This window comes from Pleurodeles waltl, chromosome 1_1, assembly GCF_031143425.1.
Source record: "Pleurodeles waltl isolate 20211129_DDA chromosome 1_1, aPleWal1.hap1.20221129, whole genome shotgun sequence".
NCBI lineage: Eukaryota > Metazoa > Chordata > Amphibia > Caudata > Salamandridae > Pleurodeles > Pleurodeles waltl.
Genome location: NC_090436.1, coordinates 223,164,399 through 223,190,017, shown reverse-complemented (window position 1 = coordinate 223,190,017; position 25,619 = coordinate 223,164,399). Strand labels below are relative to the sequence as shown.

At 46.9% G+C, this 25,619-nt stretch overlaps 1 protein-coding gene across 1 annotated transcript in view; it reads right to left on the bottom strand.

Moving 5' to 3' along the window:
- Positions 1-432: 432 nt before the first annotated feature.
- Positions 433-25,619, bottom strand: part of WDR70 (WD repeat domain 70) — a 1,287,307-nt gene continuing 1,262,120 nt past the window's right edge. The window contains exon 17 of the mRNA XM_069221254.1: positions 433-1,157. Coding sequence (XP_069077355.1) covers positions 1,070-1,157 — 88 coding nt within the window. The 3' untranslated portion in view covers positions 433-1,069. The remainder of the gene's footprint in view (positions 1,158-25,619) is intronic.

Below are 25,619 nucleotides of genomic sequence, written 5' to 3'. Positions count from 1 at the left end.
CCTTTCACTCTCATCCATCCGTTCACCCTTTCATCCAGCCATCCATCTATCCTGACTTTCACTCATCCATCCATTCATTCTTTCACTCATTCATCCTTACATCATCCATCATTTCGCTCATCAGTTCATCCAGCCTTTCACTTCATCCATCCATCAATTCATCAACTCATCCATCCATTTACCCTCTCACTCACTCATCCATACTTTCGTTCACTAATCCATGCTGTCCCTTGTCATCCATCCAAGCTCCCTCTCACTCATCCACCATTTCACTCATTCATCCATGCATCTATCCATCCATTTCACTTTCTCACTTATTTTTGTTACTTATAAAAACAGGAGGTTATAAGGGGGAGATGGGGTAGGGGATTGGCGAGCCCCTGCGAGAAACGACTAGCAAATAATTATGACGACTACCGTTCACAGAACATCAAATGTTCACAGAATACTTTAATGGGCCTTTCAAAATCGTTCACAAATTGCTGTAGACGTTTTAATGGTTAAAAATGTCTGCTAATTCATAATAACAGCCACGGCAATAACATTTGCAATTAAAGAACTTTCTTCCAAGGAAACAGTTTAGGAAATGCAAAATGAAGAATCGTGACTGTCAACATTAATTTGAAAGAAACAATGAAGGCAGTACTTTCAAAGTGCAGATATACAATTAGAGTGAAATGCAAACTACCTCCCTGAACGTATTGTGCTAGATAAAAACAGTTATTTTATCAAGTGGTGATGAAACAATTTTTAGACTAGGGCTGCTAAAATCATGATTTTGAACTGTAAAATGCAAATCATCAATCTCAACCTTCAAGGCCCCTCACACTTTCTAGTTCCATTTAAGCATAGGAGAATATCACATTTACCCAGTTCCATATAAACAGACCAATCGAATGCAGCTCCCTCATGTACTCACTTGCTGACAATATTCTTTTCACATCAGCATGAGGCCTTTCAGTGTTATTGACCAGCTGACCAACAACCACAAAAAAATGGTTTTAAAAAAGGTACTAGAATTTTAACAACTAAAAACCTCTGTCCCACCCCTGCCTTAACAGTGTGTTTTTCAAATTTTACGCCTTTTCCACTCTGGTTCGTCATGTGGTTCATCTTCATCCGATTCCACCTCAGCGAAGACGGTGTTTGGTTGAGTCCTGTAAATAGCAGTGCAATTAATAAAGAGTTACTATAAGAGTTTAAATGTCAGATTATTGTAAATGAACTCGGCAAGATAGTGATTGCTTATTTTGTAACTATCAGACACGTATCCAGGGCGAGACACTGTCAAAAATAAATTATGTGGTTCATGGCATAAGGACACCAACGTTACATTTAATCATAACATACCTATTATTTAGATGAAACTTTACTTTTCTTTAAATAAATTATAACACACTGAAAAACAAGCCTCAAAAGAGAGTGTACCACCTTTATGTCTTATGTTTGTAGTTTTACACAAGAAGAGGAAAAGCGTGCATGGCTAGTTTCCAGGAACCAATTACCACTTCTGGGTTGCAAATCTGTTATACTAATTTTAACTGTGTTGTGGAACTTGAGCCAGTCTCCTGCGCATCTTTGGGAACACCACTAGCCTTAAATGGCTTCGTAAAACGCACCCCTGGAGCGACCTAGGTCCTAGACTGTTCAGCTGGACTGTTTAGCAAAAGCCCTATCATGCTTGGCACACCTAGACCCACACTGGGATAGTGTGCCTGGACTGGACTACAGGGAAATAAATCATCAATAGTACATTAGTTAATTGTATTAAACTAGACACTGAGAAATGCATGTTAGACAACAAACTTTCATTAATGGCAAAAAATAGCAAATGTTTTGTTAGCAATAAATACTACGAAACTCTGACAATAACCTAAGGTGAACTAAAATAGTGTTCCACATCTTTTGCGTTTGTCACGCTGATCACACCTGTTTTGTGGGGATTCTGTATAAGCTTCCCCAGTGTGCACAGGAGCCCCAGTGCTGGGCTTCACCAAGCCTCAAGCAGGATGTCTGTTAGGTCTTCATTAAATGAGAGCAAAGGTTCAGAAGGGGCAACTCCCGGCTGAAGCACCTCCATCAAGATGTTAGCCTTGACTGCAACCAAGGGCAGCTGAAGGTCCTCATCTGCCTGCTGCACCACCACTCAAAAGAGGCTCCTTCCTCCGCATCCATGGTGAGAAGAGAGACCAAGCCAGTTTCTAGTGAGGTGTCCAAACAACTGGCAATCGCCAGTTTCTCATACCAGTTGGCCTCTTGTTTGTCAAGGGGGTTGTGGTACCCATAAGGTTCCTCAGATAACTCCCAATAATCACCTCTGACAATGCCTATCAAAGGAAAAGGGCACTGGCTCAGTGTCTGAGGGCATGGAACAGGCTGGTGCTGGAGTGGGCATCATACAACGCCGATCTGACTCCATATTGAAGTCAGAGATCACATACAAACCTACTCTAAACGTGCAAATTTAACTGAACTAAGAATAAAGTTGCTCGATCACAAAGGGTCAGGTCAAGTGTTGGTGCCTATGGTTATATTGGTGCTTGTGGCTGAGTTGGGGGCATGTTTCCAATATAGTTGACAACTTATCTAATAGAGACTTCCAGTCACAGATTCCTTATCTTAGAATTATCCCCAACCTTCAGACTGGATGTTGAAATGTTTGAGACGTACCCCTGAGCGACTGTAGTTGGCATCATTCAGCTCAGAGTCATCTGGGCCAGAAGTGACATGCACGGTGTCTAGATAAGCACCAGCCCAGCGCGCTGACATCACATTCTTTTAGTGACTTTACACGCCAGGAGCGTGGACCTGCGAAGAACACTAGCCACCTGTTTGGAAAACTAGTGCCCTGAAAGGGGAACAACCCTGACCTGGGAAATCCGTTCACGGAGCGGGAAGGATGGGTGGGTCAGTAAGGAATCTGCAGCTAGATAAGGCGTTACCCGAAGGTAAGTAAGTTGTTCAACTGACAGAGACTTCTAGCAGCAGATTCTTTACCTTAGAAAGATTACCCAAGCAATACCTCCCCGGAGGTGAGTCTGCAAAGCAATTTCAGCAGGAGCGAATGGGCAAAGTGTTCATCCCTACAGACCTGACTGTCCAGGCAGTAGTGCTTAGCAAAAGTGTGTAGAGATGCCCACGTTGCAGACTACCTGATGTCTGGGACCGGAACTCCGCATGGTAACATGGTGGTTGCAGTCTTGGCTTTGGCGGACTGAGCATGTAAACCCTCAGGGGGTTACTTCTTGGCCAATGCATAGCAGATTTTAATGGACAGCGCGATCCATCGGGAGATGGTCCACTTCTGCATGGCCAGTCTTTTCTTTGCTCTGACGTACCTCATGAAGAGTTAGTCGCCCACCTGGAACTCTCATGTGCTGTCAAGGTAGAATGACAATGCTGTTTTTAGGTCCAGAGGGTGGAGACGCTCCTCCTCCAGGAAAGGATGTGACAAAGCATAAAAAGTAGGCAGAGTGATGGATTGGCCTACGTGAAAGGGAGTGACCACTTTTGGAAGAAAGAAAGACCCTGTGTGAAGCACCAGCTTGTCTGGACAGATTGCGAGTTAAGAAAGCTTGGATGATAAAGCCTGAAACTTACTGACATGCCGGGCAGGTGTGAACCCCAGAAAATGGAGGAAGACTGGCACCCCCTGATCTCTGCAGATGAGCTGTAGTTACAGCCATCACCTTGTTGAGCACCCTGAGGGGCACCAGTAAGACCAAAAGAGAACACTGTAAACTGAAAGTGGCCATGGCCCTCTGTGAACTGCAGGTAATGCAACGCCTGTGAGCAGGCAGGATAGGAATGTGGAAGAATACATCCTGCAAGTCCAATGCTACTACATTCAGTCTCCAGGGTCCAGGGCAGATAGGATTTGAGCAAGCGTGAGCATTCTGAACTTCTCCTTCTTGAGGGGGAAATTGAGAGGGTGCATGTCTAGGATAAGACGAAGACCTCTGTCCTTCTAGGGCACTAGAAAGTAGTGGAAATACACCAACCACCACCTACTTCTGAGATCAGTACCCGCTCTATGGCCACCTTGGACAAGACAGCCGTTACGTCCTAGCAGAGCAAGGTAAAATGTCTTACATCAGCCTATCCCAAGAGGGTAGCATGAGTAGGGTAGTCATGAAGGGGAGGGAGTAGCCCCTTCGGACAATCCAGAGAATCCATAGTTCTGATGTTATAGACCTTCAGTGGGACAGGTGATGGCGTATTCTGCGTCCCACAGGGTGTCCATGATGTTAAGAGTACAACCTATAGGGGTTTTGGAGGCTGCGCCTGTGGGGGTGGCGAGGGGGGCGGACTACCCCCAACCTCTGGCTCCATGACCCACTGGGTATCGTGTCCCCCACCACATAGAGGCTGGGAAGCTTGGGCGCCATGGTGGCTATGTGGGTAAGGATGCGGCTGGAAACACGTTCCGTGGCCACAAATGGAGCGAAAAGCGACTGGGGTTGGCGAGGGGTCATGGAAAGGGCCAAGGACCTGGCCTAGCTCTGCTGTCCTGGAAGTGCTCCAGCGCCGAGTCTGCCTTGCCTACAAAAAGAGAGAAGCCATCAAAGGGAATGTCCATATGCGAGGCTTGGACATCCCCTGAAAAGCCAGTTGTTCTCAGCCAGGCATGGCGTCATGAGGCCAGCGTGGATGATACTGCCCACCCTGGCGAGTCAGTGATATCCAGTCCACATTTGATTGTGAACTTATCTGCATCTCTCCCGACAGCAGCAGCTTGAGAAAATATGTCCTGGCCTCCTGGCAGTACCTGCACAGTCGAATCCCATACAGCATGGGAGTAACGGCCCAAAAGTCGCACAGTGCTCATGGACCCTAGTGCCAGGCTGGTGTAGGAAAACATTTCCATGCCCAAGATGTCCCGCCTCTTGGATTCCTTGTCCGTGAGAGACGTAGGGAATGTGCCAGTATTTACATAGGATGTAGAGGGTAGGGTGTTGCATGAGGAACTGGGGTTCCCTGGGGTGGAGTAGCAGCAGCAGGCAATTGTCCTCTTCACAGGAGCCCCTGTGCTGGGCCTGGACCAAATACCAAGAAGGATGTCCGTAAGGGCTTCATTAAAAGGGAGAATCAGTTGAAAGGGGGCCACTCCTGCAGGAGCACCTCTGTCAAGACAGTGGCCTTGACTGTTATCGAAGGCAACTGAAGGTTCAGGACCTCAACCTCCCTTCTCACCACCATAGCAAATGAGACTCCCTCCTCCATAGCCACGTAGGAGAAGAAAGCATGCCAGTGCCTGGGAAGGTGTCCACTGGCCTCTGACAAGATCACACAAGTCAGTATTAGGATCTGGGGGCTGGTATACTTTAGGGTCCAGTGACCTCTGCCAACCCTCTCCAAGCCCTAGCCCACAGGATCAGGGTTCAGGCTCGGCCTGAAAGCATGGCTCCACTCGGTGCCAGCTTTGGACGATACCCCTCTGGCTCTATGTCAGAGTCAGGGATGAGAATGGAGTCGTCGGTGGTACTCGGGGCGTTGGCACTGGGGAAGGTCGAGGTGGTGCATTGGGTCCAAATGGTGCTAGGGTGTACCCTGTGATGTGGAACTGCCCAAATGAGGTGTATGGTCTCCTAAAACTCAAAAAGTTGGACGAAGGTTGTTCCGGCTCCGAGAAACTCAGTGAGGCATGAAGCTGGCCAAGGCACAGGCTCAACCGCAGAGCCAGGCCTCGAATGACGATGCTCCTTCATCTCGTCTGAAGATCACGGATAGGGCAAAGTTGAAGACCTCCTCTTTGACTACTTCTTCTTTTTCTTGTGGGACTTACTGGAACAACTGGGGAGGAATTCCAGAGAGCACCGCTCCTTCTTCCTCCAAGGAATTCAGACTTTAGTAAAAAACACTTGAGCATGTGTAAAAAAGGACAATTTAAAATGTTAACTGAGCGTTAAAAGAGTCATTTTGGAAGTTGCCAATTGAATCCGGGATAATTGAAGACAGGAAATCTTCCACTTCGGCAGGTGGTAAAGTAGGAAGTTTATCGCCAAGGAAAACCAAGGAGCATTCGTGTTCCAAAGACTGAGCTCCAGCCAAGGCAGCAGCATTCCATTGTATGCCCAACAGTAAGTTTAGAGCTGAATCCTCCACAAAGGGAAACTTCCCGTAGCAAACGCACCCTCAACGTGCATATCTGGTGAGGAAGCCTCGGCAAGAAAATTAACAGATCAGCGTCCAATGAAAGCAAGCACTGTATAGAAAGACAAACTTTCAGTCCATGTGTGAACGAGCACCAGAGGCACCAAAACACGGCCTGCACACAATGCAAAACTGGTCTGAATGACAGAGACCAGTCACACTCCAATTGCTCCAGGAGTGATGCTCCAAGGTACTGCATCATGCATTCACGACACAGCTGTGCAGGTGGAAGCGCTTTCAGTTCTCCTTGTTGTGACGGGACAGCCATTGCACAGAAAAAGTAGCAATAGCAAAATGCCATCTATTATAGCCAAAGTTATCGGAAATCCCCCGAAAATACTGGAGAATATTGAGTGGATGGCTGAAGGTATTAAGCCGAATAAAGAGGAGAAGGTGTGAACTAAACCAAAACCAACAGCCTTAAAGAAGAAGAAATGATGTTGATTAAAGTGTATATCCGGTCGGACAGGGTATTAATCCCATTATTTACAACAGCAATGCCTTCTGAAAGTTTTCCTGGTCTATTTGCCTTAACCCGGCAGCGGCTTCTTGTTGAGAAAACTTCCAAATTTCATTATAGACTGCATATAAGAAGCACTTTCTGCGTTGTTTTCTGTGGCCTAACAGGAAATCCTGTAAGTCAGTGTTATTACACAGAAGACCGAGGTGTTCTCTAACAGCACCTAGTGAGGAACTCTTCAACCATTGCTGGCATAGTTTACCAACACTGTATGTTACTATACCCGTATGTTCAGATGACACATAGCGAGGGTCAGGCCTACTTGTTCTAAAATCCCCTGTGGAGTTTATAAAACGTTTATGAAACCCATTGGTATCTATTGGCCACAATAACCACCCACCAGGACTGAAAGAACCCTTTCTGGACCTATTCATTGAGCTGATCTTCAGTTGCATTTATTAATTTTTGCCATTTGTAAAATTTTGCAGGGGCAGGAATACTGGGCGCATTAAAATCCTTAATTTTTGCTAAGCCTAAACAGCTTGTCTGTACAGTTTCATTTAAAAATATCATTTGAACAGGTATCAGCCATGCTCTGAATAAAGCTTCCTTTCCCCTTATTTGCCATTTTTTTGTTCCCCACACACTTTTTACGTCAATTGACTTCAGCCAATATTCATAGCCTTCTATAGCCAGCCAGGAAACAATGGAATCTGAATAAATGAATTTCACATCTGTTAATAATATATGGACATTTTCCATCAATAGCAATTTGAAATAATATGACTTATGTTTTAAACCCCCCTTGTGGTGAAGTTGGACAATGTTCCCATTGTGTGTAATTAAAAATAGTCTTGGGGTACTTGCTCTGTGAATGAAATGGTGTCCATAATAATTATGACAAAACATGTCACCATAATTCTCTTTAGATTGCTAAACATCCTCACTTTAAAATACAGTAAAATATTGCAATTCAGTCATCATAGAATCAACTGTTTTTACATCTCAGTCATCAGTAACAACTCTGGGTATTATTACATTGTTCATAGAAAGTTTAAACACATATGGTATCTGAATGACCTCCGTCGGGACGTATATATCAAATGTGACTTTCTCCAAAAACAATCCCATCAGGAATTGGTATAGCGGAAATGTTCACGAAAGACAAGTCTCTGCGGACCTTTTGACAAGAAAAATGGGGTTTTAGGACCTTATCCACCAGTTCAACTGTTGATCTTTGAGAAAGGTAATGACCATGTATTAATAGAAAGAATGCAATGACAAAGCCAGTCCAAAGGAGGGAAGCTAATATAGTCAAGGAAAGCCACAGATAGTTCCATGGGAAAATAAAGTAATTTGATTTAAGCCAGTTGATCAGCTTACGTGTTTTTGGCAGTTCAGATGTAGAAGAGGCAAATGAGTCCGAAAAGGTGTCATTGATGTTGGCAAAGTATCCAGAAGCGGTTTGTGCAAAAGCTGGAGCCGTAATTGAAGGTAGAGAACTTGTATGGGTCTCCTGTGGCGGTTCACAGTAAACGACGCCATCCGTCTCTGTAGAAGTTGTGTTAAATCGATCAATAATTTCTGTGTTATTTGTTGTAACAGATGTTAGTGGAACTAATGCAAGATCATTTTCCAACCTCCCCAAGCTCGAAGAGGTGTTAGCATTGCTGCTCAAAACGTGTAGAGGAACATCTCCACCAGTAGTGAGAGAGATTCGGGAACTACTGGCTGCTCCTCTTGGTCTGCTGTGCAGGGTCGCCCACATGGTGTAACTTGACATTTTCGATAGATACAAAGCGGTTTTCTTTAGCACCAGACAGCGGTGGTAGAATGACAGTTCTGGTACTGTGTATTTCCAAGACTGGGACCGGTGCAAGAAAAGAAGGACCTTTGGAATCCAGCCGGTAGATATTATTGGTAAATTCTTAATTCCTGCAGAGGCAGCATAGGCAGAAGCATTGTCATCACAGAACTGTTGTAATTCCTGCAAGACAGTGACACATTCATTTAAGATAAAAGATGTTTCTGCCACCTACATGCCAGGACCATCAAGATCTGGAACATACATTTGAATTCCAAACAGGCACTCGTATGAAGTACAAACCCCCAGGGACCTTCTAGGCAGATTGTTAATTGCTCTCTGGACTCCATACAGGTGATTAAGCCAACTACAACCCGTACCTAATACTCTGGCTGTTAAGGAATGCTTTAATTCACGGTTTCGTCGCTCTACGACCCGTATTTCCCTCGGGATGAAATGGAGAAGAGTAATGGAGTTGGACCCCTAACGAAGCCATGGCATCCCTGAATGCCCTTGAGGCAAAGGCAGGGCCCTGGTCTGAGTGGAAAGTCGCAACTGCATATGTGCTGATAAAGACTTGCAAATCTTTAATAACTGTCTGAGCGCCAGCTGAGCATTGTGACCATACCCACAGAAATCTGGAGCAAGAGTCGACAGCGACTAAGATGCATCTGTATGCACTGTCCGGTTTTAGGGGACCACAATGGTCCAAGTACACACATTGTAAAGGTTTGTTAGAAATGAATAGGAGTTACTGCGGTGGACGTTTGACGGTGGAGCCCTTAATTTGTTGGCAGATGTCACAACAAAGTACATACTGCTTGGTCTGTCTGTATAGACCTGGCCACCAATAACGTGCTTGCAATAATGATATTGTAGCCGCCACACAAGCATGCCCCCTTATGCGCTGCTTTAATCAACTCTGGTCTCAGGTCTTTATTGGGAATTATCCAAACACCTATGCCTGGTATTTTTCCTTCTGCGTCAAGGAAGCCTCCCATTCGGTAGGAATATTTAGCAGGAAATGCTTTTGGAAAGGGTGTGCCTTCAGCGGTGGCACATTCGCAGCAGCCCATATGTCATCGTCTGGTTTCATTCTAGAACGAGTTACTGCGGCAACAGCAGCCATTGCTACTGCTGATTGGCTGCTTCATCAGCCAGCGTATTTCCAGAAATGTGTATTCCAATACGCTGGTGTCCAAGTGTATGTACAACATAGATGTTTGGTAGCATTTCCTTCAGATCCGCTACTTTCCCCCATAGTAGCCTGTGTTTGATGGTGTTGCCTTTGGAATCTCTGAACCCATTCTGCCACCAGTAATGCAGATATTCATTAAAGGACTGGACACAATAGTATGAATCACAAACAATCAGTGTTAGCTGTGCAGGATCCGTATGTTCCAGTGCCATCGCCAGAGCCTTTAGCTCTGCAAGTTGTGCAGTGCAATCCCCTAGGGTTTGTGTGAAAGTATGTTGTGGATGGAACTTACTACCCTCCATATAGCCGCCTAGGACTCAGCAAGCAGCGGAGTACTGATGCTTTGTGTTTATTGCAGGTTGTGCTAAGCCATCTGTGTGCATGACTCTTTGATATTGATGAATAGGCAATGTATTTGACGAAATCAGGTATTCTAGTTCATATTGCAAAAATTCTTGAGTTTGTAATTTTGGGTCAAAGATATAGTCAACATCAGTGGCTGTCAGAGACGTTGCCCATTGAATCCAAGTGGATGTAATGTTTTAGAGTTTGGAATGCTGGTTTTGGTAACAGTCTCCAGGGCTGGAATTGGAGACATGACAATAATGTGTTTCCTTTGGCCAGTAGTCTTTCTTTAATGATGGCCATCTGAACAGCAGTGAGAATTTTCTCAGTGGGAGCAAAGCGCTCTTCTGCTATAGAGTACAAATGTGATTTGTATGCAATCGGGACTGTCTCACCCTCACTGAATGTTACATAGTGACACCAGCAATTACTCTGATGACCAGATGTTTTTTATTGTCCTTTGTGTATAGGTGTTGTGCTGCAAGCATGTCTGTCTGCAATGCTCTGAGAATGTCTGTGTGTTCGACTGTCCAGAATTTACTGGAAAAGTCAGGATGTATTAAGTCATATAAGAGTTCTATGCATGATGCGTAATCTGGAATGTAAGTTCTTCCAAAATGTAGGCAACCCACTAGTGATTTGAGTTTTTGTTAATGGTATTTGGAAGTTGTAACTGTGCGCATTTTTCCAAGAATTCTGTTGCCAGACTCATTCACTTGATAGCTCGTATCCTAAAGAACAAGTTACTTACCTTTGGTAACGAGGTATCTGGTAGAGACTCTATCTAGCTGCAGATTCCTTACCTTAGAATTCCCTGGCGTCAGCTTCGAATCTGGAGTTTTTTGTGAGCAGTACCCTGCGCTCGCACCGTCGGACGGCGTCGTTCAGATCCGCGTGCGTCGACCAGCTCCGAGTGCGTCGTCAGCATTGTTGGAGTCGTCTATGACGTAACGGTTGTCTATATAGACGCCGTCTCGGCGCGCGTACGTCAGTTCTTTTCCACAACTTCCCGCGCCAGAAGCACAGAGTCATGGAAGAACCAACCAATACACTTTTAACCTCTTTGACTGTTTGGAGAAAAACACTTTCATGCCTGTAAGAAAGGCAAAAGTTGCCAAAATGAAACATATATATATACATATATATACACATATGCACATGGGAAAAAATTTCCCCAGAGCGGGGAGGCTTGGGCGGGTGTAAGGAATCTGCAGCTAGATAGAGTCTCTACCAGATACCTCGTTACCGAAGGTAAGTAACTTTTTCATCTGATAGAGACTTCTAGCTGCAGCTTCCTTACCTTAGAATAGATACCCAAGCTATAACCCATGGTGGTGGGTCTGAAGGAGATTTTTTTATTTTTTTTTAATGAAAAAGTCCTGCAAGACAGAACGGGCAAAATGCCCCTCCCTTCTCACCTGGCTATCCAGGCAGTAGTGCTTCGCAAACGTGTGTAAAGAAGCCCATGTTGCGGCCTGACATTTGCCCACCACCGGTACGCCACGTGCTAACGCAGTGGTAGCAGCTTTCCCCCTAGTGAAATGAGCTCTCAAGCCCTCAGGAGGCTGCTTCTTTGCCAAAGCGTAGCATATTTTTATACAGAGAACGACCCAGCGCGAAATGGATCGTTTCTGTACTGCCCGACCCTTCTTTGCACCAACGTACCCCACAAAGAGTTGGTCGTCCACCCGGAACTCTTTAGTGCGGTCAAGGTAGAACGATAACGCTCTTTTTGGGTCCAGTCGATGGAGACGCTCCTCTTCCTTAGAGGGATGCGGTGGTGCAAAGAAGGTGGGCAGGGTGATATTTTGACCCAGATGGAAAGGGGTCACCACCTTGGGGAGAAAAGAGGCACGAGTTCTTAGCACCACCTTGTCAGGATATATCATGAGATAAGGAGGTTTAGAAGATAAAGCCTGCAGCTCACTCACTCTCCTGGCAGATGTAATTGCCACCAAAAAGGCTGTCTTAATAGTGAGCAGCCGGAGAGGACAGTTATGCAAGGGCTCGAAAGGAGCACACTTAAGGAAGGTAAGAACCAGATTAAGATCCCACTGGGGCATAACGATAGGCACAGGCGGGAACAGATATAAAAGCCCTTTCAAAAACCTCTGTACTATAGATGATTTAAACAGAGATGGTTGATCAGGCAACTGAAGAAAAGCCGATAAGGCTGCAAGATAGCCCTTAAGAGTCCCTAAGGAGGAACCCTGCTGGGCGAGAGACAAAATAAACAAAAGGATGTTAGACAGAGAAGAAGAAAGAGGATCAATAGACCTCTCTGAACAATAAGAAACAAAACGTTTCCGTCGGCAGGCGTAGATCGACTTAGTTGAGGGACGCCTGGCTGCCAGAATGACATCACAGACCTCGGGAGGGAGGTCATAAACCATCAACTGTCGCCGCTCAATCTCCACGCATGAAGGCACAGAGTTGACAGGTTCGGGTGGAGAACCTTCCCCTGCTGCTGCGACAGAAGATCCTCCCGAAGAGGCAGCCTGATTGGAGGACCGATGCTCATTTTGAGAAGCTCTGGATACCAAACTCTCCGTGCCCAATCCGGAACCACAAGGATTACTTGGGCCCGGTCATTCTTGATTTTCTTGAGAACTCTGGGCAGAAGTGGTATAGGCGGAAAGGCGTACAGGAGGCCTGAACTCCACTCGCGACGAAAAGCGTCGCCTAGCGATAGCCCCCTTGGAAACTCCAATGCGCAAAACTGCTGACTGCGGAGGCGAACAGATCTAACCAAGGCTCTCCCCACTGGTGAAAGAGTCCTTGCGCCACCTCCGGATGGAGACACCATTTGTGATCCTCTAAGCATTTTCGGCTGAGTTCGTCTGCTCTGGCGTTCAGAGAACCTGCCAACTGTTGAACCACCAGGGTCATGCCCTGCTGTTCCAGCCATGTCCAGAGGCGTAAAGCCTCTTGACAAAGGGTCCACGACCCCACACCGCCGTGCTTGCTGCAGTACCACATTGCGGTAGTGTTGTCCGTGAACACCTGCACCACCTTCCCTTTCACAACAGGAAGAAATGCTTTTAATGCTAGCCGGATCGCCCGAAGCTCCAACAAGTTGATGTGGAGCATCTGTCACTACCGTTAGATCTGGTTGGGGAAGGGAGAGGGGTCTGCCCTTGACCCACTCGCAGTTCACTAATCACCACTGCAGATCTTCCGCAGTCCTCTCCGAGATCTGAACCACGTCAGTAAGATTTCCCTGATGCTGTGCCCATTGGAACTTTAGGTCCCACTGCAGAGCCCTCATGCACCATCTGGCATGCTTGACCAACAGGATGCAGGAAGCCATGAGTCCCAGCAGCCTCAGAGTCTGTCTCACCGAGATCCAGGATAGAGGCCGAAACATCGGAATCATAACCTGAATATCCTGAACCCGCTGATCGGGAGGATAAGCCCGATACTGCACTGTGTCCAGAACAGCTCCAATGAAAGAGAGCTTCTGAGAGGGAGTCAGGTGTGACTTCGGCACATTTATAGTGAACCCCAGCGAATGCAAGAGGTCCGCCGTCGTCTGAAGGTGGGAGACGAGAGCCTGGGGCGTAGGAGCCTTCAACAGCCAATCGTCCAGGTAGGGGAAGACTGAAATCCCTGACCTGCCCAAATGAGCTGCCACCACCGCCATCACCTTTGTGAACACCCGAGAGGCACTGGTGAGACCGAAAGGAAGCACGGTAAACTGAAAGTGCTTGTGGCCCACCTTGAACCGCAGGTAACGCCTGTGGCTTGGCAGGATAGGAACATGGAAATACGCATCCTGCAAATCCAACGCTACCATCCAGTCTTCTTGGTCTAGGGCAGACAAAACCTGAGCAAGAGTGAGCATCTTGAATTTCTCCTTCTTGAGGAAGAGATTGACGTCCCTTAAATCCAAAATAGGGCGAAGGCCTTTTTTCTTTTTGGGAATCAGAAAGTAGCAGGAATAACAACCACTGTCTACTTCTGATATCGGGTCTCTTTCTATGGCTCCCTTGGCCAAAAGAGCCGTAACTTCCTCGCGGAGCAAAGCTAAATGGTCCTCCATCAGCCATTCCTTTGTCGGAGGGATAGAAGGAGGGAAAGACTGGAAAGGAAGGGAGTAGCCCTTCCGTATGATCTGCAGGACCCACTTGTCCGTGGTGATGGAAAGCCAGTGAGAGAGATGAAAACGAATCCTCCCTCCAACTGGACGGACGTGATCCCGCAGAACCACACTAGGAGGGCTTGGGCGCAGTGGAGGGGGGGCTGTGTGGCGGTCAACCTCTGTCTAGACCCTCTGGGTCTGATGGTACCACGACCACGTCCTCTTCCGGGATGCTGTGAAGCCTGAGGACAGTGGCTAAACTGTGGCTGGCGTGGCACCACGCCCCTCCTGAAGCCTCGGAAGGGGCGAAAGACAGACTGCTGTCGTGCCGGCGTTGAAAGGCCCAAGGATCTGGCTGTGGCTCGAGAATCCTTGAACCTCTCAAGCGCGGAGTCTGCCTTTTCGCCAAAAAGGCGAGAGCCATCAAAGGGCATGTCCATCAAGCTGGACTGGACATCCCCTGAAAAAACCAGTAGAACGTAGCCAGGCGTGGTGACGAAGGGCCACTGACGATGAAATTGCTCTGCCCAGCGAGTCGGTCGTGTCCAAGCCACACCGGATTGTAAACTTGGCTGCATCTCTCCCATCCTTTACAGCCTCTGTGAGAGTGTCCTGTACGCCCTCCGGGACCTGGGGCAGCACTTGCGCCACCGTATCCCATAAAGTATGGGAATAACGGCCCAATAGGCAAGAGGTGTTTACAGACCTCAATGCCAGGCTGGAGGAAGAAAACATCTTCTTCCCAAGCTGATCCAACCTCTTGGATTCCCTATCCGGGGGAGCGGAAGGGAAGGCACCACGTGAAGTAGAGGCTTGGACAACCAAGCTCTCAGGAGTGGGGTGTTGTGTCAGGAAACTAGGGTCGCTGGGAGCGGGTCTATGGCGGCGGCCGACCATCCTATTCACAGGAGCCCCTGTGCTGGGTTTGGACCACGTACCCAGAAGGACGTCTGTAAGAGCCTCATTGAAGGGCAACAACGGTTCCGATGTTGACACCCCCGGCTGAAGCACTTCTGTCAGGATATTTGTCCTGACTGGCACCGTAGGCAAATCTAGGTCCAAGACCTCAGCTGCCCTACGCACCACCATAGCGAAAGAAGCCCCCTCCTCCGTAGCCACATTAGGAGGAGTCAGCATACCAGTATTTGGAGATGTGTCCAGTCCACTGGCCTCCCCTAGATCCACATACCAGTCCTGCTGCAATACTGATTCTAAAGGGTCCTCAGACCCCTCCCATTCCTCTCCTGTGTCTGGCTGTTCCAAATAATGCTCAGACAATGATCTGGGCCGAATCAGCTCTGTCGAAGTCGGAGTCGACGTCGTACGACGTCGCTCCGGATCATCCGGAATAAATATGGGGCTGCCACCGGTGGGCCCGAAGACCCACCCGAGGGTACAGCCCGCTCAAAGACGAGACGCATGGCCTCGTAAAATTCTTTAATTTGAGCGGGGTTGATTCGGTCCCCGGAAAGGGGGGAAGACGCGGAGTCGACCCTGGCGACGGCTCTGCAGAACCGCGCTCGGAACGTCGAAATTCCCTAGATGCCTCGTCGGTCGACTGGCGTGGCGAAGACGAAGTCCGCTTGGACTTCTTCTTCTTCTTCTTCTTGTGCCTCTTACCTTCCGATGACCTCGAATGCGAGGAAGAGGACTTGGGGTTCCGGGAGCGGTGCCGCGACCTCCTCCTACTGCAAGACCGTGACCTCCGCAGAGTCGCGCCGACCGAAGACGAATGTCGGGCCGCAAGAAGCTTAAAGGATCTCTCCCTCAAGGCCTTCGGCGCCATGGCCCGACATTTGGAGCACGAGGTGGAATCGTGGTCCTTGTCCAAGCACCAAAGACAAACTCGGTGCGGATCCGTCACCGACATGGTGCGATGACACGCACCACACGGCTTGAATCCTGTCTTTCTCGAAGACATGACTCCAAACAGTCAAAAAAGCGTTGACAAACCGTTGAAGCAGGGTAGTTCTTTCCAAAACTGCGCTTAACCGGCGCGGAAGGAAAAGAACTGACGTACGCGCGCTGAGACAGCGTCTATGTAGACAACCGTGACGTCATAGACGACTCCAACGACGCTGACGACGCACGCGGAGCTGGTCGACGCACGCGGATCCGAACGATGCCGTGCGTGCAGGGTACTGCTCACAAAAAACTCCAGATTCGAAGCTGACGCTAGGGAATTCTAAGGTAAGGAATCTGCAGCTAGAAGTCTCTATCAGATAACAGGACGCTAAGGAAGGCTATTTTTGTTTTCTTGAAGTTTAATTTATAGCTGAATTCGGCAAATCCTACAGCAATACGGGCTACCCATCTTAGATGTTGCAGTAATTCTTCATCCGTAAGGTAGATATCATCTACATATGACAATGCTTTAGGGTCAATGTCGTGCAATATTGAAGCCACATGAGCCGTAAACAGTCCTGGACTTTATTTATACCCCTGTGGTAAACGACAGAATTTTTCTGGTACCCTAGTGCGCTGAAACTTGTGAGGTCCCTACTCTCAGGCGCTATATTTTGACAGAAGAAACCATTGGAAATATCCTGTGCTGTTTTGTATTTTTTGCAATGTTGTTCATGAGTGCTGTGAGAGTTTTGTATAGCATATGTGCGTGTATGACTGTTTACATTTCTGTAGTCTACGACTATTATGTATGAATGGCTCTGTTTAGCTACTGGGAATAAATAATTATTCATTGGTGAGACACAGGGTTCGATTACACCCTGGTACTCTAGTTGTGTGAGGATTTCCCTCACGGTTGCTTTAGCATCATGTTTTATTTGATATTGGGGTTGAGGTTGATTATTTATTGGAATTACATTATAAGGGGAATCTTTATCCCATCCTACGTGACTGCGATATAACGCGGGTGCCTGTGCCAAAGCCCAATCAATGGCATAGAAATCTGTGAGCTCATCGGGAACAAGGGGCGAGAAAGAAGGTTTGATAACATCTTCCCGATATGAGCAAGGACGGACAAATTCAGGTGGCCAATCCCTTTCGGCCAGTAGAATATCATATATGTTTACGACACGGTCCCAAAAGATTGTATCGATTGTGCGTTCAATGTCTCCTTCTAACTGTAACGTTACTTTGTACACCTTATCAGGCATGGAGACACTCATGTCCGCAGTTTCAACTTGTAAGAAGTCATCAGTTTGTTTCACCTCCAGATGCTCTTGAAGACTCCGGCGAACTACTGTGACCTCTGCTGCGCTGTCTAGCAGTGCTAGTGCCCACTTCTTGTTCTTCAATAGAGCCCTCTTCTAGAGTCACAACTGCTGCTACTTTCTTCTTTTTAAATTGGGGATTTTGTTGGGAAAGTTTCTTTTCCTTTTTAACAGAAACTTCTGTAGAGCGTTGTGATTCCTGTCTCGGTTTCAAGTACTCAGTTCTTCGCTCTGACCGCCCACCTCACTCACTGAGTTTTTCCTTTCCTGAGAGTCCTGAAAGGAACGAGATTGGCGTGCATCAGTATATTGATATCTGTCAGGCATTTTTATACTATTTTTATTTCTGAGATTATATCTATTCTGTCAGGTCTCCGTATGCGGAGATTCTCCCCTTTCTTTTTTAGATGTTTGTTGTTTTTTTATCCCAGCTATTTTTAGATCCCTCAGGAGCATGCTTGGTAGAATCTTTATTTGATTTACCCTGAAACTCTAGTTTTGTGGGTCTGGCCCCCAGACTATTGCAACCAATACTAGAGTAGGTGTCTGCGATATTCTTTGGCAGCTCACGTTCTTGATCCTGTGGAGGAATGTCTTGGAGTCGCATGCGTACTGCTAGTGCAACTGTTTCCATTTTAAGGTTACTTAATATAATTGAAGATACTGTGGCAAAACTGCCCATGAGTTGCATTCCAAAGTCCAGGGCCGGGCAGCCCCGTATTCATCCTGAATTTGTTTTAACACTTCCGGTAGATTGGCAAGTGTCGGTGTACTGTGTGCGGTAGTATAGAGTGTGGCAAATACTGTGCCCCAAGTACTGCAGTTATCTACTGTGGGAACCATCCCAAATGGCAAGCACATAGTTAATATTCTATGCTTATCCTGAGGTGCCGTATGGAGAAATACTGATTCTAGTGCATTTATTTTTTGAGCTAACCAGAACGGAATCTCTTCTCGTTTGGTGCGTACTTTACCTATGATTGAATGTACAGTTGCAGGATTAATGCCTGGCATTACTGCATGTGGTTGTGCCACGGCAGCACGTGCTGGGTTTGTATTTAATGTTTTCATTACAAACTGTACTAATCATCTGTATATTGCCGTAGGCTCAGCATATAAGCGACAGACTTCAGGTACCGTCAAGTTCTCAGTTCAAATTCTTAATACCATTTTGGCTTTAAAAAGGGTGGTATAAGGTGGCTGGACTATAAAGATCTGAATCTCGCTCACACTGCTGATGTTACTGTATCCAAAAAGACAATTTTTAAGGTCAGGAGGAGCAATGGGCAACTGTAAATTGACCTGAAAGGGTCCCACAAGTCCCACTGTGGCATCACAAAGGGCTTTGCAGGAACATATGTTGCACACTTTTAACAAACACATCACAACAGGATGTCTGGCCCGGCAAATGTAAAAAGGCCAAGAGGGTCCACAAGTAACCCACTGCTAGTCCTTGATTTACCAAAGATGAAAGGGTCAACAAGACATCCAACAGTGTGGCTTGTTATGGGTCTGGCTGGCAGCTGCCGCACCTTTCACTGCTTTTTGCAGTACAACATAGTGGTGGTGTTGTCCGTGATAATTTGCATCAGCTTCCTTTTAATAGTTGGCAGGAAGGCCTCCAATACCAGGTGGATGGCCCACGGGTCCAATAGGTTTATGAGGAGCCCAGTTTCCATCAGAGTCCTCTTATTTCTACCTCTCCCAGATGACCTCACCAGGCCAGCAGGGATGCATCCATCACCACTGTCAGATGTAGCAGGGAAAGGAGAGTGGTCCACCGGTAGTCAGACTGTGGTCAAGCAGCTACCAATGAAGATAGTTGCCTCTGAAACATGGCTGACATTTGACAGGTTTCCTTGGTGCTGAGCCCACTAAGACATCAGATTCCACTGCAGAGTATGCATATGTTACCTGACAAAGTGGACAAGCAGGATATATGAGGTTGGTAGGCCAAGGAGCCGCTGAGCTACTCTCACCAAGATCCAGGGCTGAGGCAGAAACATCGGGACATAAACCGAATGTCCTGGACTCACTGCAAGGGATGAAAGGCCCAGAACTGCATAGTATCCAGATCAGCTCCAATAAAAGGAAGTTTCTTGGAAGGAGTCAGGTGTGACTTCAGCACACTGTTTGAGAGCACCAAATATATCACAAGGTTTACCTCTGTCTGGAGGTGGTCTACGACTGACTTTGGTGAGCCCAACTTCAACAGCCATACATCGAGGTAAGGGAAAAATGGTATCCACAACCTTCTATGTTGGGTTGTGACCGTCTTTATCACTTTTGTGAATACTCAAGGGGTAGTGGTAAGGTTGAAGGGGAGCACTTAAAAGTGAAAATCCTCATGGTATACCCTGAACCCTGTGCTAATGCAAGACAGGGGCACGAATGTACACGTCCTACAGGTACAAGACAACTATCCAGTCACCCGGATCCAGGGCCCATAGTACTTGGCGAGTGGAAGCATTTTGAATTTGTCCTTTCACAAGAAGGCATTCAGAGGGTGAAGATCTAAAATGGGATGAAGGCCTCCATCTTTCTTTGGCACAAGGAAATAGCGGAGTAACCCGTCCCCCTCTTCAAAAAGGCCATCAAAAAGGTGTAGGCCTTGGGCCAGTAAAGTCTGAATTCCTTGGAGGAAGAAGGAGCGGTGCTCCTCTGGAATTCGCTCTGATATATGGTGGCTCAGAGAGAAACAGAGGCGTATAACCCTGCTGGATGATCTGGTGGACCCATCTGCTGGATGTGATGGACTGCCACTTTGTGCAAAAAGTTTGTTTCTGCCTCACAGAGTGGTTGTATGCCACTAAGGGCAAATTAACGCAATTTGGAAGCAGATGCCAACAGGATGGGGGAATTGAGAAGAGCATTCTACCTGGTAATCTGAACAATATCTGTCTGGTCCCCGTCTCCTTCAAAAAAGGATTGGGGTGGCTTCTGCAGGGGGTGCAGTGCCTGATGCTGTCGATATGCCAGCCCTCTGGAGTAGCGCCGGAAAGAGTAAAACTGGTGCAGAAGCTGACTAGGAAGGGTGAAAAAATGCTCAATGGCAGAGTCATCCTTCTCAAAAATAGACGGGAGCCATCAAAAAGCACACCCACAGGGGATGTGTGAACATCTCCAGAAAAGCCAGTGAAGCACATTCAGACATTCAGGCTTAGCACCACACTAGTGCCCACCGCCTGCCACAAGTAGTCTGTAATATTACAGTTGTTCCTAATTACATACTTGGCGGCATCCTGGTTGTCCTGGATGGCTTGAACCAAAGATGCCCAAAACTCCTCTGGCATTGTCGCGTAGGCTCTCTTTATCCTAATGAGACTACTGGATTTGGGCAGCAGAATCACTTGCACTGTGGGAGACTGAATCTGAACCCACTACAGGTGACACCTGTCGGCCTAATCCGGGTTTTGTTCTGGCTAACTAGCAGTGCATCATCTCCACCTAATAGCAGGGATGATTGGACAACCGAGCGCATTACATAATTGACTCCTCAGGGGACTCGTGGTCACTCAGATCTCATCCAATTCTCTTAGTTACATTAGTCTCATTTATGCAAGGACAACCAGAGGCAGAATAGAGTTCAATAAGATTTTATTGAAGTAACTGCATCTTAGATAATAAAGCATGTATTGCAATAAATAGGACGACGAACCATGACAGGATTAAAATCGTGACAAGGAGAGTGAAACATAAGACTGGAGTCTGGAAATATTCTTGAGATGAGGAATTTGCGATTGGAAGAATCCTTCAGAAAGGGAAGGATGTGACCAGTGCTTATGGGAAGAGGTAAGAAAGAGGGATGGGAAGAGGACAGCAGGGCATGAACAGAAAATGTGAGGAATAGGGAAAGAGAGAGATTGGTAGATGAAGGGTAGAGCACAGATGGGAGAGGTGAGCAATAGGTAAGAAAGAAGGATGAGAAATGTGAAGCCATAATGGAAAATACCACATAGTCTACTGTCAACAAAGAAAAACATATCTGTGCCTGACACCACATTTCTTAACTACAGATTTAATTCTTTAGTCATAGGCCCAGAATGCAATACAAATTCAGTTTTATACATTTGCCAGAGCCATGCACTTTTCTATCATAAAAGATGATTTGTACAGTTTGCACAACGCTATCATCCCACTGCATGCCAATGGGTATCTCTGGCTACCCTTTGGAGGAGGCTGGTGAGCAAAAAGTACACCTGCCCTTCCCCATTCTCACTGCAGTTACAGACTGAAGGAAAGACAGGTGGCAGAGAAAATACCAGCAGGGCACGCTGCACTGTCTGTATTTGTAAAGAAACATCCTCCTTCTTTTATTCCAGATGTGCACATCTATTGTGCTAAAAATGCTGCAGCATGCTCATTCCAACAGTAACCTGCTGTACTCTGAGCCCACCAGAACACACACTTCTGAAAGTTGAGCATTCTAGCAAGAAGGAGAGCTTCAGTGAGGCAGAAGGTGTTATGAAAAAGGCAGGGTTTGAAGTGGAGAGTTTTAGAATGCTGTAGGAAAGACCGATGAAAAGACAAATGGCATACTTGAGGGTGAAACATGAGAAATAAAGAGGGGATGGGTACGGTATGAACAGATGTGAGTAACTAGGTAGGAAAGCTGTTGGAAGACGAAGGACAGGGTGTGAAAAGGAAGAAGTGAGGGCTTGAGTGATAAAGACAGGTAGTTAGGTTATGAAGGGAGAGGAATAGGGTAAGAAAGGGAGGAGCTAAGATAAGATGGCAGGATATGTCATGACAGTGAGACATGAACTGAAAAAAGGGACAAAAAAAGGTTGGGAACTGAAGGGTGTAAACCAGGGGCTTGAGAAACGTGATGAGGATGGGAGAGATGTGATGTGAAATGGCAGGGTGTAAATCTAGAAGAGAGGAATAGGGTAGGAAAGGTGGGTGCTAGAGCGGGTAGCAGGGATGATCAGTGGAGTAAGAAACCTCCAGATTAAGTGGAGGTGGGCAAAAAGTAAACAGGAACAGTGAGGGATGGATATAGGAATAGGTGAGGAATGGATAATAAGGGAATGGTGTAAGTAAGGGTGGAATCAGGGGTGTGGAATTTATTAAAATATCTACTTGTCCAGGGGACAGGTTGCTTCTCAAATCTACTTGTCCTGTAAAAAGATCTACTTGTCCCTTTGGTGCCATGTAGTGTGGCGACAAATTATGGCAGCAATTAATAGCCTCTCTGATTATGCCAGGGCTACTACCATAGTAGGGCTTGAATACTTGGAGTTTCAATCACTACTGTAGCAATTTCCTTATTTTGCCACCTTTCTGCAGATCTGCATACTGGGGCTGGAGGAAGCAGTAAGCAATAGTTCCAGGGCTGGAATACCTTTGAGTCTGCAAACCTACTAACCTGCATGTTTTAAAGATTTTTACCAGCTTCTCTCTAATATTTTCCCATAATAAGAAAGGTTGGACATTTACTCCTGACAATGGCAGAATTAGAACTTCTTCCAGGGTTGGGAAGAAAGTGGCTGGAGGGAAAATGAACTTGCAAATGCTCAATAGATTTTCACATGAGCACATCTACACATCGTATTTACCCACGCTAAAATACAGTTCACAAATATTTTATAGGGGTACGACATATACCATGGGTGCACTTTTGTGACTTTCTTTAAGAATTTGGGGCCACAAGTAGGTAGGTTCAGATTTGTGACCTGCAAATTGCGAGTCGCAAATCCGAATGTAGGATGGTGTCCTTGACACCATCTGTGATTCGCAAGGGCTTCGCAAATGCCCACATCATGAATAATCATGAGGTGGGTCGCAATTTGCGACCCCCTCACGAATGGTGGCCTGCTGGAGACAGCAGACCACCATGTCTGTGACTGCTTTTCAATAAAGCAGTTTTTTTGGGTTTTTTTTGTAATGCAGCCAGTTTTCCTTAAAGGAAAACGAGATGCATAACAAAAATGAAAAATGAAACGTTTTCGTTTCATTTTTTCAGAGCAGGCAGTGGTCCGCAGGACCACTGCCTGCTCTGAAAAAATGTTTACAGTGACATACACAATGGGGAAGGAGTCCCATGGGGATCCCTTCCCCTTTGCGAAAGTGTTAGCACCCATTTGAAATGGGTGCAAACTGCGATTGGTTTGCGCTCGCGTTCGCGGTACATTGCACTGCGAGTTGCAATTAGGAAGGGAACACCCCTTACTAATTGCGAGTCGCAAACCCGTTTTGTGATTCGGTAACCAGGTTACTGAATCGCAAAACTGGGTTTGTGCATCGCAATGTGCTTTTTGCATGTCGCAAACAGCAAAAGTCGCTGTTTGCGACATGCAAAAAGCTACCTACATGTGGGTCTTGGTCCCTAATTAGGTCTGGTGTTAACAAAGACATTTTGTTTTTATTAAACTTCTATTTCTCTCTCTTTCGGCTGGCTTTACTGTGAGTGATCGCATTCTGCTCTTCCACAAGGAGCATATTGCCACACAAAGTAGTTTTGTTCAGTGTCAGGAACTACTGTGGCAATCAGTGACGTAACGAAACTGGAGGGTGCCCCTTTGCAAAGAACATGGAGGAGCCTCCTCTCCAGACTCACTCAGGGCAGGTGCTGTGCTGACGGGGCCCCCTTGAGGGCAGCTGCGGGGCCTTTGTTATGCCGCTGGTGGCAACGTGTGCTTTAAGAGTTCAAAAACTTTTTGGGGGGGTTTTGCCAATGTTTGTTACAATGTTGAGGGCCTGGTAGCTCCCACAACAATAAAGTGTTACAAAAGCCATGTCAAAACAAGACACGCATTGATGAAACTAAAAGACTTATAAAAGTATGTCAGATCAGTTTACTTTGTCAGTGTTTGTTTATTTTCATGCTTCCCATAATCGTGTTGAAAATGGTTACACTGATTTTCCATTAGAAATATTTTTGGGAAATACTAGCATGCATCAACACATTTTACTAAATGACACTTCATTTGCATATAATCAGAGAGCATTCTGGGAGCATTATACTTAGCCTCTTAGCCTAAACTTTTCAAACATGTGTGTACACGTTTTTTTTTTTGTACTGGAACCAACGTCAGTAGTGAAGTGTGACCTTAAAACATTTATTTACAGCAAGCACCCTAATAATGAAGGCTTTCAAATAATGAACCATAAATACAAGTTCGAACAGCATTATCTTTTGGAAACACATTACCTCAACTGCAGAGAGTTCAACTCTCTGTAAACAGGCAGCCAAAGGGTTTGTGCTGCAGGGGGTTGGGCCTACTTGTCCCAAGGACAAAGTAAACATGAAAACTTGTTGCCCTTGACCCCAAACAAGATGTCCCGGGCGTCGGGCGATAGGAATTCCACATCCCTGGGAATGGTGAGAGGAAAGGCAAAATAAGGAAGCACTTAGTATGTGTGTGCAGAGGAAGGGTTTAATGAGGGAGAACAATATATAGTAAAATGAGGGGATGGAGAAGAGTTCATAAAAAACAACTCTGAGAGAAGTGTTGAAGAGAAATAATATAAGGAGAGAGACAGGATGGCTACAAGAAAAACTGGGGAAAATAATTGATCGACTTATTGAAACAGTACTGACCAGAAAGTTTGATGACCGGTTTACAAGGAAAAAGAATTAGAGGGACTTCTTGAAAACCACATCTTGAGTTTTATTCTAAACAGTGAGAAATAGGGGGCGTAACCAAGATGGCAGACGGGTGAGAAGCGTTTCTCTGTCTCTGTCCCCGCTGATCTATAGCTTTCTGCGGCACTCCGCCCAGCGATAGGAGCTCGCCCGACTAGATGAGGGTGCTGATCAGGGTGGCCCAGGCACCTGAAGGAGCCGCCTAGGTTCTGGAACCACCTGCCGCGGTACTATCTGCCCGAGCCTACGACACACCGGAGAAACGAACACAGACCGAGGGCACCCACTAGCCGAGGAGAGTGCCCTGCCTACACAGGCCAGCTGAGCCCCAACCTCCGCCTGCACCACAAGCCTGCCAGGGGCCCAGCGCACACAGCAACACCTGGGGGCACCTGCAGGGGGGCGACGATGAGGCTCCACGTGGGTCTCTTGCACTGCGGCCTTGACTGCAACCTCCTGATTTGGCGGGCTGTGCAGGCCCCAACCTCTGCCTGCATCCCAAGCCTGCCAGGGGCCTAGCGTGCACAGCAACACCCCGCGGGTCTCCTACACTACGGCCCTGGCATCCTGATTTGGCAGACTATTCCGGCCTGGCCCTGTGGGCCAAGCCTCTGGGGCTGGAGTGCAGGCGCTGCCAAGGGACGACAGCCGAAGATGAGAGGGGAGGCTGTGTGCCATCTAACTGAGAAGGGCAGACCGCCCGGGAGCTTGAGCGAGTGAAGTGCGGTGGCCGCCCACATGCGAGCTGAGAAGGGCACCGCGAGGAACTGCAGGGATCCTTGCTTGGGGGGCCAGGCCTGTTATTAGTACCCTCACA